At 46.7% G+C, this 13505-nt stretch overlaps 1 protein-coding gene across 13 annotated transcripts in view; it reads right to left on the bottom strand.

The window, feature by feature from the left end:
- MAPT (microtubule associated protein tau) overlaps window positions 1–13505 on the bottom strand; it is a 91616-nt gene that overhangs the window by 32314 nt on the left and 45797 nt on the right. For 11 of the 13 annotated variants that reach the window (XR_012642690.1, XR_012642691.1, XM_074978808.1 and 8 more), the window contains exons 3-5: window positions 7962–8048; window positions 4910–4996; window positions 1835–1900 (exon numbers count right to left, since the gene is read on the bottom strand). Coding sequence is in view for 11 of the 13 variants with exons in the window: in XM_074978808.1 (XP_074834909.1) it covers window positions 1835–1900; window positions 4910–4996; window positions 7962–8048 (240 nt within the window). In the remaining 2 variants the exon portion in view is untranslated. Of the gene's footprint in view, window positions 1–865; window positions 907–1834; window positions 1901–4909; window positions 4997–7961; window positions 8049–13505 lie in introns of those variants that run through there. The other 2 variants (XM_074978811.1, XM_074978814.1) reach the window with 2 other exon arrangements.

The following is a 13505-nucleotide window of genomic DNA, read 5'->3' as shown; positions in this document are numbered from 1 at the left end:
AGGGGTGCACAAATGGAGGGATGAGCCCCTACGGGAGGGGAACAGAATTTCATAAGGGAGGGGTCACAGCACAATCAGCTGCTGGGTTTCAGGCTCATCCATCTCATTAAATATGTTGACATCTGTTACTGTTTTTCATGTCTGTGTGTTCACATTTCGATACCAATTAAGGAAGTTTTGACATTCTACAGACTTCTTTTCTTACACGTGCCAAAAAGTCTTTTTCACATAAGCATAACCAAAATTTCCATCAGTCTGGATGATATTGTCCAGATTGGGCAGGTTGTGGGGAGGCCCAGCTAATTGGAGGAATGAAAAGTGGGGCCTGCTATAAAAAGTTTGCTCCCCTGATCTACACCATGTTCAGCTTTCTGCATTTGCTGTTTCATTAGTCTCGGGTAAAATGTTTAAAAGCATTCTGAGCCCCACCCTCCTTCTCCCTTTGGATGCAGAGTTAGACCAACACCTGATGCTTTTGAAAATACTACCCTGAAAGGCTTCTTGGCCTTTTACAGCTAAGATCAAGCCTAGCTAAAATCACCTGTGTCAGCCTGAGTCCTGTGACTAGCATCCTGACTCATTAAAGGGATAATTTCTTAGCAGATGCCCAGTAACACGACCCATACACACACTGCACAGCATCACAGCTCCCTTTGGTATGTTCTGCATAACGAGGCTAGAAGAGACTATCCTCAGCACTTCAAAGTACGTAACGAGGTTAGCCTGGAGATAGAGTCACATCCGACTTCCAGGGGGCATGACCTGGGTCACAATTTCAGTAAAAAAAGAACGTACGTGGTAATTACCACGTAAGCTAAATCACTGCATCAGGGTCGGCACTCCAGTGTTCAAGATCAGCCCTCACCTCTCATTCCACAGGAGAGTGACACTTAGGTGAGGTAAAATTCCTTTAATCCGGCCTCCACTGGTCCAGAAATCCTGATGGTCTGACATCTGGCAAAAACAGCCCCATTCATGGAGATAATCTGGCAAAATTTGATGGTCCAGCATATAGTAGTCCTGAGATACGCAAGGGTTGCGTATCTTGAAATATGCATAAGTCGGGGGCTTGGGCTGGAGCCATGGGAAGGGGCAGGGAGGTTAAGACTGGGGTGGGTTAGGGCTGCAGGGGATCGGGGGGTGGAGTTGAACCAGGGTGTGCGGAGGGTGGTGAAGCTGGAGATACGTGGGGGTAGTGAAAAAGCTGCAGGAGTGCGGGCTGATGGAGTCTGAGAGTCTGGAGAATTTGGTAGTCCGGCACCTGTCCAGTCCTGGACGTGCTGGATTAAAAGGAATTTCACCGTACACTGGAAAAAATGACCAAGGTGACTGGCGCCTGTGGGAGGGGGCATTAATTTTTATCTGATAATTAATATTTTGGCAGTGGGGGGTATAAGGGAGTGGCACATCTCGCAAGTGCTACCACAAACTACCCATGCTGAGGACAAAGGAGGACGTGACCCGCCTGCTGGCTGAGCCATACCGTCCTGAGCACCCTTTGCATGTTGATTCCTCTTTCTGTACCCTGGAGGACCCTCAACCATCTCCGGCTCCAGACAGAGAGCAAAGACTTGAAACATGTGACCATCTAGAGAATGGATGAAAAGTCGTGGTGTACCCCTAGATGAAAAACCTCGGCGGGGGGGGTGGGCTTAAAAGTATCATGGCCATTCCTGGCTAGAGACAGAAGCAGCAGGGAGATTACAGTGGACTAGCATGTTGGCAGCGAAGGGTAGCCCTGCAGAAGGAAAGTCGCAAACTGCTGGCAACTTATATTTCTCTGTTGGGTCAAAATTGGACTTCACTATTTTACACCGACAAATATTCCACTGACCTTGAGCACCATCTCCTGCAGCTTGGTCCTCAAGGTTCGGAGTAGCTCCCACACCTGCTTCCTCAGCTAATTCACACAGAATTAATGGGGAGGGTGAAACAGAAGAGTTAAATTTAAACGTCTGCCCCAAAAAACAAATCTGATTCCTTACCGAGCCTGTCCCTCAGCCTGGATGCACTCTCAACAGTGCTATGCTGTACATGAAGGTGGCTAACTTTTAACTGCAGCTGATTTAAACACAGGGCCTGGCAGGCTAGGTCAGAGCAGTGCTTCAGCTAAGCCTGCATCTTGGACCACAGAGGCTGCTTCAAAGGCAGTGGCAGGAAATGGTCACGGGGAATTACAGACCAGCCTTGCAACAGTCGCACAATGATTTATGCGCCATTTTCAGTCCTGAGGGGGGACGTTATCATCCGCACAAGTATCTACTTCTCTGTTACTGCCAATAGGCTACGTACAGCTAAGGGTTCGGTCCTAACCAGCTCAGACACATTCGGACACTAACCCAGCATCTGAGAGGCGTGGAGCAGCGGGCAGTCGCTGCAAAGTGCCATCTCGCTACCTCAGGTAACAGACAGGAAGTGAGAGGCGGTTTGAGGCCCTTCAGGGAGGCAGAGCTTTGCCCAGGGGCTGGCAAGCTTTTTGGTCTACATGGTAAATAGTCTCGGTGGGGGAGCTGTGTTAGTCTGTCGCTTCACAAGAACCACAAGCAGTCCTGTCGCACCTTAAAGACTGCCTCATAATAAAACTGTTAATGCGCTTTCATGGGGGCGTGTGTGCATGAGAGAGAGAGAGTGCGCGCACACAAGCGCACAACAGGGCTCAGTAGGGGAGACAGTGTCTCTCCAGGCAACCATGCAAGGCTCTGTTCCCCTACCATATGCCCCTGCTCCTTTACTGTCTTCTGCCCTCCCCTGGGATCACCCACCTCCCTATCCAACCCCTCTCTGCTCCCTAGAACTCCTCCGCCCACTATCCAACCCACCCCGCCCCACACTCCCAGAGCAGCACCCCCTCCCTCTCTCCCCCAGGACCCAGCTGCTCCTATCCATCAGGGCTGGCGGTGCAGTGAGCACGCTGCCCTGGGGCAGGGAGGACAGAAAGGAAGGGGTCAAGGTTTAGCCTGCCTGGGCAGGAGCTCTGGGGCTAGACAGAAGGGTCCAGCAGCTTGGAAGAGGCCCACAGTCTGTAGTTTGCCCAGTTCCTGCATAGCCTCAGAAACGGATCACAAGCTAAGGGTGAGTCAGCAGTGTAACGCTGTTGCAAAAAACGCAAAAATTCAGGGATGCAGTAGCAGGTGTGTTGTAAGTAAGACGGGAGAAATAATTCTTCCGCTCTGCTCCATGCTGACTAAGCCTCAGCTGGAGCACCGTCCTCCGTTCTGGGTGGCACATTTTACGAAAGATGTGGACAAATTGGATGAAGTCCAGAGGAGAACAAGAAAAATGAATAAAGGTTTAGAATACCCAACCTTGAGGGAAGATTGAAAAAATGAGGCTGGTTTGGACTAAAGAAGGCAGAGGGAACATAACTGTCTTCATGCGCAGAAAAGGTTGTTGCAATAAATAGGGAGAAAAATTATTCTTTATAACCCCTGCGGATAGGACATGAAGCAATGGGCTTAAACTGCAGCAAGGACAGTTTAGATTGGATATTAGTAAATCTTGGTCGGCCTGGCTAAGCACTGGAATAAATTGCCCAAAAGCTGTGGAATCTCCAACACTGACTTTTTTTTTTTATGAGCAAGTTAGACAAACACCTGTCAGGAATGGGCGTGATAAAACTCTGTCCTGTCACAAATGCAAGTTGCTGGCCTAGACGACCTCTCATGGTCCTTTGTAGTCCTATCAGTCTACCATGCACGGCCCTTGCATGGTCCAAAGGACCACAGTAAGAGAATCCAATCTCTCATGTATGATGTGTACAAGCACCTACAGAGGGATCTATGGGGACAAATATGCAACAAATAACATCTTGAATACTTTTGGCCCTGCTGCTACACAGAGCTTCATGCTGTCCAGAGTGATAGTCTCAGTGACCATCTGTCCCATATTTGGTGGGATGGTCCCATACTTGGGACGTCAAAAAGGCATCTCTACTTTTTTTTTTTTTTTTTTTTAAAGGGACTAATTGTCCCATATTTGGGCCCCCTCCACCTGCTGACCTTTTCTGCCAACAGCTGCTGGCCGGAGAACACTCGGCTGCCACAGTTTCCCTGGATGAGGCATTAAGATACAGATGACTTGGTTTGCAGCTGGGAGGAGAGCTCTGAACCTAACCCTAAAGATGCCGGAGGTGAAGCACCACCCACTTAGACAACAGAGGATGATGCTATTGAGCCAGGAGAGATGAAAAGGCTGAAACATCATCGTCAGAAATCCGGGTGATCTCCAGGATGAGAACAAGAGACTTACCCTGCCAGTATGGATCTTCAAGTAGGAAAAGGTGATAGCAACAAACCTGCGTGTGGACCTCTGCTACTTCCACTTTTTCTGATATTGTTTTTTCCTCTTTACTGATGAATGGCACTGCCCTGCCATTGGTCTTCCTCCTACTTCTACAGTAAAACTCCAGCACCCAGATAACTGGCGCATCTGAACAACCATGGGCTCAGCTGTCTGGCCGGGGCTGGCAGAGCAGGTCAACTGCCCAGCCAGGGCCCCTTTGAGCAGGGCCAGATGCTCGCTGCCTGGCTGCAGGGGCAGAGCACAGCCGGATGCTGGTCCCAGCTTGCATATCCAGCACAGGTTATCATCTGGCATCCCCAGTTCCCAGAGGTGCCAGATAATAAAGCTTCTACTGTAATATATTTGTAGGTTTTTCTTCTTATCTTCTATGTCTCTAGCTAGTTTGGCTCATCTTGTGCCTTCCCGTTCTAGTTTTGCCCCTAGATACATATATTATTTGTTTATAGATACATTCTGTGCTTGCTAAACTTGTTGGATATGGATGCAATTATTTTTCCAGTTTCCTGGTTTAAAGCAGGTTTAAGCTGGTATTTACCTATCCTGTGAAATTGACAACCTGCCATCCACACTTTGAAACTCATCCCTCATTCCCCAGTAGAAACCTCACCTGTGGTTCCTTCGGGTATCTCCACCTGCTGTCGAGCTGCAATGCGATCTTCATGCACTCTCTCCTCCACTAAGGGCGCCGTGGCATCTGAAAAACAAAACAGCTTTCAGGCAGCTGGACTGTAACAAAGCCCTTCACATGTCAGTGCATTAAGACAGCATTAAAGGTTGCACCCCAGAAGGGAAACAATCCTCAATGGTCAACCACCAGGTTTCCTTGCTATCAGCTGAGCAGGACGAAGTTTATACTTGACACAGTAAACAAAAGCACAAGCATGGCGTATGCAGACACAGAGATCCCATCTGTCAGGCACATTGCACGTCACCTCCTTTGGCACACAAGCTGCTTGGCCTCTGTGTATTACTTACCCATCCAAAATAATATGGTCTGGCTACCAGCGCTGTCTTTTTTAAACTATACAGCGAGCAAAATGGCAGCAAGTGCCTGATTTGCACATTCAGCAGTGCTGTGTGCACAGAGGTGATGCTCAGGGCTAAGCTGGTAGCAAGAGCCTGCAGGCAGGAAGTTGTATTATAATGTGTGTGTATCTTTCATTAACCCCCTCAGCTGGACTAAGCCCATTAATTCATCCCTGCTGGGACTTTCATACACAGCAAACCTCTGGCAAGTTTTCAAGCAGCAGGCAGAAATGCTTTTCTTTCCCCCACTAAATGAGATTTTCCTCCTTATGACAACACTGTCCTGATGCACAGGGTAGCAGTACCCAGCCCTGGACCTGTTAAAATTGTATAGGTCAGTCTCTTGAACACCCAGGCTGGGAATGAGAGTGGTATTGCAATGGAATGCTGGCAGATCTCATTTCCAGTGAAGTACAGCTCTGCAGGTCAGTAGACAACAGCATTTAAAGGTAAAATGGCAGTTCAGAAAATGGCCTCTTTTAGCTAAAACTTGGATATGTGTATTTCCTCTCCTTCCAAAGCTTCTGACGGGGCATGCATGGTAACCAGGCATTACAAGCAGAGGAATAAAAATGCAACCACAAACAAACATCTTGAATTTGAAATAAGGTTCTCCGTAAAAAATATGGCAACATAATGCATCACTCCCCCGACTTGACAATATGTAAACCGCCATATTAGGTTGTATGGAAGATGTATCTTATTCGACACATAAGAAATACCTTTTCACTATGGCAACATACCAAGTTGTATAGCCAGGTAGGTGTACAAAAGAAGCAAACCCACCCTTGAGTTACAGCTACCCCTTGGGATGAAGGGTACCAAGGGTAATACTTTGGTTCTCTGCTGCAACCCCTTGCCTTTCAGGAGCATGACATATGGGATTGTTAATATCCCTGCGAAACGAACATCCCACTGCAGCCAAGGTCTAATGCAGGAGCTTGAGTAATGAATAATACTTTGCTCCTTCGTACAGCACCTCTCATCCAAACATCTATGCCCCCTTTTAACTATATTATCCCATTTTACAGATAGGTAACTAAGATAAAAATAGGTTAATTGGTTTGCTAAAACCACTAATAGAGTTACCAGAATTAGCCAGGTCTCATGCCTGAGGGTAGGTCTACACTATACCTTAAAGTCGATCGCAGATATGCAATTCCAGCTATCCTATTGCCGGAGCTGGAACTGCGTATCTATGATAGACTTATCTGGCCGTCCTCCCATCAACCTCCCTTCCTCCTAGCGAGAAAGAAGAGTGCAGGACTGTCAACCGATAGTTTGATTTTGCATGTCCCCACTAGGCGGGTGAAATCGAACTTCGGAACATCAATCCTGACCAGGTTGTTCTCCCGGTTAGCTCGGATGCACCCTCAGTTCCATAATCTATTAACTCAAACAAGCAGTCTCCCTAAACAGGTTCTCAAGTCAAAAGATCTCTGCAGGCTTTCCCATTATCACAGATGCAAGAGCCTTTAAAAGTCTGTAAGATACTAAAAAGATTGTGGGACAGATTTTTAAGGATATTTAGGCAACAAACTCCCATTTGGAGTAATGGAGACACAAATTGCAACCAAGTATCAGAGGGGTAGCCACGTTAGTCTGGATCTCTAACAGCAACGAAGGGTCCTGTGGCACTTTATAGACTAACAGAAAAGTTCTGAGCATGAGCTTTCGTGAGCAAAGACTCACTTCATCAGATGCTGGTCATGGAAATCTACAGAGCCAGGTATAAACAAGCCAGAGCAAGGCTGGGGATAACAAGACATTCACATGGCTGGCTAAATACAAAAGCAGCTTCCCCTCCCTTGGTGTTCACACCTCCAGATCAACTGCTGGTAGTAGGCCTCATCCTTCTGGACCGAGCTAACCTTGTTATCCCCAGCCTTGTTCTGGCTTATTTATACCTGGCTGTGCAGATTTCCATGACGAGCATCTGATGAAGTGAGTCTTTGCTCACGAAAGCTCATGCTCAAAACTTTTCTGTTAGTCTATAAGGTGCCACAGGACCCTTCGTTGCTGAAATTGCAACCAAATTTCTGAGAACCCAGGTTATAACTGACCTGGATTTGCATGTCTAGATATACAGCTGACACTTGACAGCTTAGAACACAGCATCACTTCTTGACAGCTCTGTGTAAAAATCTGTTGGAAATGGAGAACGCTCCTTGGCTTGATGTAAGTCTAACTCCGCCCGGCAGGCTACAGGTCTCCCCCCAGGGGAAAGGCAACTAGGATACTCCCACTACGTCTACACTAGAAGCACGTGTCTACAGAAGTTACTGTCAGAAGAGATGTTCTGATAAAACTTCTGTCGACAGACAGCATCTACTCATAAAAGCGGATAGATCTTTTGATCCCCCCTGTCAACAAAAAGGCCCCCCCAGAGCATCTACACAGCTTGTCAACGGTTTCTGTTGACAAAATGCATTTTTTGTATAGACGCACAGTGAGAATTGATCCTCCAGGGGTTTTGTGTGGCAATTCTCCTTCATGAGCATCAAACTAACGAAGAGCATTTATCTGGCAGCACAGGCACACAACACAGCCCTGCCTCTTCAGGAAGTCCTTTCAGAAAGTGGTCTGGCACATCCCTAAGCACATTTCAAAGCCATACGACAGAGAGCTCCCACCTTCCGTGGTTGGAGTGCTCTTCGCATCAGAGGCCTCGGAAATGGGCTCATCTGATCCATCATCAACAGGTATCTGAAGGGGATAGCCTGGAAAACATAAATTGAGCATTCAGAACATGTCTGATAACTTTACCCCTCCCCATTTCTTTATTCAAAAAGCTGAGTGGCTGTAGCTGGCCATTACTGTAAGATGCTCACAAAGGCTACGTCTACACGTGAAGCCTACATCGAAGTAGCTTATTTCGATGTAGCGACATCAAAATAGGCTATTTCGATGAATAACGTCTACACGTCCTCCAGGGCTGGCAACGTCGATGTTCAACTTCGACGTTGCGCGGCACCACATCGAAATAGGCGCTGCGAGGGAACGTCTACATGCCAAAGTAGCACACATCGAAATAAGGGTGCCAGGCACAGCTGCAGACAGGGTCACAGGGCAGACTCAACAGCAAGCTGCTCCCTTAAAGGGCCCCTCCCAGACACAGTTGCACTAAACAACACAAAATACACAGAGCTGACAACGGGTTGCAGACCCTGTGCCTGCAGCATGCATCCCCAGCTGCCGCAGCAGCAGCCAGAAGCCCTGGGCTAAGGGCTGCTGCCCATGGTGACCATAGAGCCCCGCAGGGGCTGGAGAGAGAGCATCTCTCAACCCCTCCGCTGATGGTCGCCATGGCGGACCCCGCTATTTCGAAGTTGTGGGACGCGCAACGACTACACGGTCCCTACTTCGACGTTGAACGTCGAAGTAGGGCGCTATTCCTATCCCCTCATGGGGTTAGCGACTTCGACGTCTCGCCGCCTAACGTCGAAGTTAACTTCGAAATAGCGCCTGGCACGTGTAGCCGTGACAGGCGCTATTTCGAAGTTAGTGCCGCTACTTCGAAGTAGCGTGCACGTGTAGACATGGCTAAAGTGTTAGAGCGTCAGCTACAGATTCAGTGACAGCACAGAAAAGGAAAAACCTGCTGAGCAACGAATCCGTGCAAAGCACATCCAGAAACAAAGCATGATACGAAAAAGAAAATATAATCAATTAAAAAAAAAAATCTTTCCTTGGAGACCACAGATGTCAGACGACATCAATCTGAGTGAGTCACCGTAGTGTACACTGATGATTCCAGTGCAGGGTAGGCACTCTCAGAGCAAACTGCTGAACTGAGAGCTTATTTTCCTCTGTTATTCAAGTTTTCAAATCAATGCAAAGAGGGAAATCACTTGCAAGGAATTCTTCAGTGCTCCCTGTGGATTATTATGCTGGACCCTGGTCCTGAGACTGCATTATCAGAACATTAGAGCAGAAGAGTACAGGGACACTTTACAAGGAGCACCAGCAAATTCAAGGATCAGAAACTAATAAACTGATTTATGAACAATGATTCAAGTTAACACAAGCAAAGTCTCTTGGACTCTTCAGTATGAGAATTGGAACTATAGTATTTGTTGATGTAAATGAATAGAGGGCCTACCCTGTGGGGCCTGGAATGGAGAAGAGACCTGGGAACACACCACAAGCTCTGCTCATAAGAGAAGGAATCTATTTGCCTGATCCAAGACAGAAATATCCTGCTCCACATTAATGGAGTAATGACAAAACTCTCAGACCCTGTGACTACGCGGGTCCTGAGCTGGGTTGTTAATGGAGGTGGGGAGGAGCTGGGACGGACTAGACTTCTTGAAATTTTCAGCCTAAAATATGGGCTGAGAGAAGTTCTTCTGGTGAAATCCTCCCTATTTCTCCGACTTTCCCAGCTTCTTCCTTTCGGAGAATACTTTGCAGCCGGGGGGTTGAGCTGACTAGTGAATGCGGAATGCACACAAATGTTCCTGCTGCATTATTACAATCGCAGTCCCAGGAAAGCAACGAGTACTTCCAGGGGGAAATAGAGGGAATCCATCTATGAGTGAGCTGATGGGGTGCAAGGAAAAAGCAGACAGGCCAGGCAGGAGGATTTGGAGGGGCACAAGAGAAAGAGATAAGCTCAGCTCTTTCATGGGTCAGGTAGTGGGGGGAAAAGCAGGAGGATTGGGATGGATAAAGCAAAGAACGGAGACAGCAAACCAGGCTGGGAGGCAGGAATCAGGTTGCAAACTCCCTGCTTGGAGCGGAGGAGCTCAGGCTTTGTCCCCCACTCTGCTGGGGACAGTGGGGTTTGGGCAGGTTCAGGCTTCAGTCCTGCTCCTGGGATGGTGAAGTAATTTTTGTTGCCAGAAGGAGGTTGCACTACAATGAATCTGAGAACCCCTGAAATAGAGCATTAAGGGAAACGTCCCTCACTAAAAAATGGGGAAACTGCTCTTCCACGCTTCACAAGATGATAAGAATTATTAAACAGTGCTGATAAATGCTCTAGCTGATCTCTTACACACATGGGGAATGACGTCCTTTAACCCAACAAAAGCCACTATGAAATGGTTCTCGTACCAGAGCAGCTCAGATCAAAAAGGGAAAAGTCTAAGTTCTCATCTCTAAATGACGTGTCCACCGCAGTCTTGACTGGAGGGAAAGGTGAGTAGGAGGGTGCAACTGCGTCCAAGCCTAATTAAGTGAACAAAAATATCCAAAACTTCAACAAGGGCCAGTCTTGGCCCAAAATGGGACCCCAGACTCACTCTTCTGCTGAGTTAAAGCCCTCCTAGACAGTGGGGTAGCTTTTCCTGATCTGCAACTTAGAATACTAGGAACTGGAAGGGACCTCAAGAGGTCATCAAGTCCAGTTCCCGACTCTCAAGGCAGGACCAAGCACCATCTAGATAATCCGTGTTAGATATTTATCTAACCTGCTCTTAAATATCTCCAATGACGGAGAGTCTACAACCACCCTAAGCTATTTATTCCAGTGTTTACCCATCCTGACAGTTAGGAAATTTTTCCTAATGTCTAACCTAAACCTCCTTTCCAGCAATTTAAGCTCGCTGCTTCTTGTCCTATTTTCAAAGGCTAAGTAGAATAATTTTTCTCACTCTTCCTGGTAACACCCATTTAGGTACTTAAAAGCTGCTACCATGTCTCCTCTCAGTCTTCTCTTTTTCCAACCTAAACAAACCCAAATCTTTAAATCTTCTCTCAAGGTTATATATTTTCAACCTTTAATCCTTTTAGTTGCTCTCCTCTGGACCCCTTCCAATTTCTCTACATCTTTCCTAAGATGTGGGGCCCAGAACAGGACACAATACTCCAATTGAGGCTTATTCAGTGCAGAGTAGAGTGGAAGAATGACTTCTCGTGTCTTGCTCACAACACTCCTAATACACACTCACTCACTCACTCACACACTCTCTCTCTCTCTCTCTCTCTCTCTCTCTCACACACACACACACACACACACACACGAATCATGTTTTGGGTGAGAGGAGGGAATAGAAGCAGAATCAGAACAACCCTTCCTCCGCTTCTCTAAAGGGCAAAAGTGGGGCCCAGCATCTCAGACTCCCTCTGTACTAGGACGTTACCATGGCTGCAGCTGGGATCTCTGGAAGGCAAAGGCAGGGCCCATGAGATTAGCCAAGGAAGTCATTTCAAACTTCCAGAGTAGGTCACAGCTCATTTTCAGGGGCAAGGAAATTCTTGAGAACAACAAGAAGTCCGGTGGCACCTTACAGACTAACAGATATTTTGGAGCATAAGCTTTCCTGGGCAAAGACCCGCTTCACCAGATGGATTGGGGGCGGTCCCAGTAAAAGGGAGGGGAAATTCTTGTTTTAACTTAACCATCTCGTCGTCCTCTATCTGCAACGGACCCCCCGACATGCTGAGTCTGTTCCCTTGGCATTCCTGACAGCTCACTGAGAATTATCAAATCTCCATACCTCATTCTCCCCAAGTGCCTCTGAGCCATCATTTAAGTTATTATCCAGAGATTGCCACACCTTTCCAGTAGCCCAAGGGTGAGCCAGCTGCCACAACGCATAAATGGGGCAGACACAGCTTTGAGAGATTTGCCCTAGCGACTTTTTAATGTTCTCAATCTGTAAAAAGGGAAACAGTTTGTAGATATGTATAAAGGTGGTTAATGGAAGCAACTGTCACATCAGGAGGTAGCTCAGCTACGCATTCATGGACATGAGCCTTTTAAGGATGAACAAAAAAAAAAACTTATGCTTCAGGGAGAGTCTGGAGTGCTAGAGGGAGGAGGAGGGAAATTACGTTAATCTCCATCGTGTGCCTCAATCCATTAATCTACATTTAAAAAGCCAGTATCAATCACCTAGAGCTCCCTTAAGGAAGGGGCTTGGAAAAGTCTGTTTTACCTCCTTTTAAACTATCCTTTAAATCCACTTTGGTACCAAATGACTGGAAGACGGCCAATATAACACCAATATTTAAAAAAGGCTCTAGAGGAGATCCTGGCAATTATAGACCGATAAGTTTAACATCAGTACCAGGCAAATTAGTAGAAACACTAGTAAAGAGTAAAATTGCAAGGCACATAGAAGAGCACGAATTGTTGGGCAAAAGTCAGCATGGTTTCTGCAGAGGGAAGTCGTGTCTGTCTAATCTATTAGAATTCTTTGAAGGGGTTAATAAACATGCGGACAAGGGGCACCCAGTGGACATAATATACCTAGATTTCCAGAAAGCCTTTGACACGGTCCCACACCAAAGGCTTTTATGTAAATTAGGTGGTCATGGGATAGGAGGAAAGGTCCTTTCATGGATCGGGAATTGGTTAAAAGACAGAAAACAAAGGGTGGGAATAAATGGTAAATTTTCACAATGGAGGGGGGTAACTAGTGGTGTTCCCCAGGGCTCAGTCCTGGGACCGATCCTGTTCAACTTGTTCATCAATGATCTGGAAAATGAGGTAAGCAGTGAGGTGGCAAAGTTTGCAGATGACACCAAGTTGTTCAGGACAGTCAAAACCAAAAGGGATTGTGAAGAACTACAAAAAGATCTCAGCAAACTGAGTGATTGGGCAGCAAAATGGCAAATGAAATTTAATGTGGGTAAGTGTAAGGTAATGCATGTTGGAAAAAATAACCCAAATTACACGTACTACATGATGGGGTCAAATTTAGCTACGACAGATCAGGAAAGGGATCTTGGAGTTATAGTGGATAGTTCTCTGAAGACATCCACGCAGTGTGCAGCGGCAGTTAGTAAGGCAAATAGGATGTTAGGAATTATTAAAAAAGGGATCGATAATAAGACAAAAGATATCATACTTCCCCTATATAAAACTATGGTACGCCCACATCTCGAGTACTGCGTGCAGATGTGGTCTCCTCACCTCAAAAAAGATATATTGGCATTAGAAAAGGTTCAGAAAAGGGCGACTAAGATGATTAGGGGCTTGGAAAGGGTCCCATATGGGGAGAGGCTAGAGAGACTGGGACTTTTCAGTTTGGAAAAGAGGCGATTGAGGGGCGATATGATAGAGGTATATAAAATCATGAATGGTGTGGAGAAAGTGAATATAGAAAAATTATTTACCTTTTCCCATAATACAAGAACTAGGGGACACCAAATGAAATTGATGGGTAGTGGGTTCAAAACTAATAAAAGGAAATTTTTCTTCACACAGCGCACAGTCAACCTGTGGA

The sequence above is a fragment of the Carettochelys insculpta genome, chromosome 28, assembly GCF_033958435.1.
Source record: "Carettochelys insculpta isolate YL-2023 chromosome 28, ASM3395843v1, whole genome shotgun sequence".
NCBI lineage: Eukaryota > Metazoa > Chordata > Testudines > Carettochelyidae > Carettochelys > Carettochelys insculpta.
Note: the sequence above shows the minus strand (reverse complement) of the source record. Positions and strands in the feature narration are given on the sequence as shown.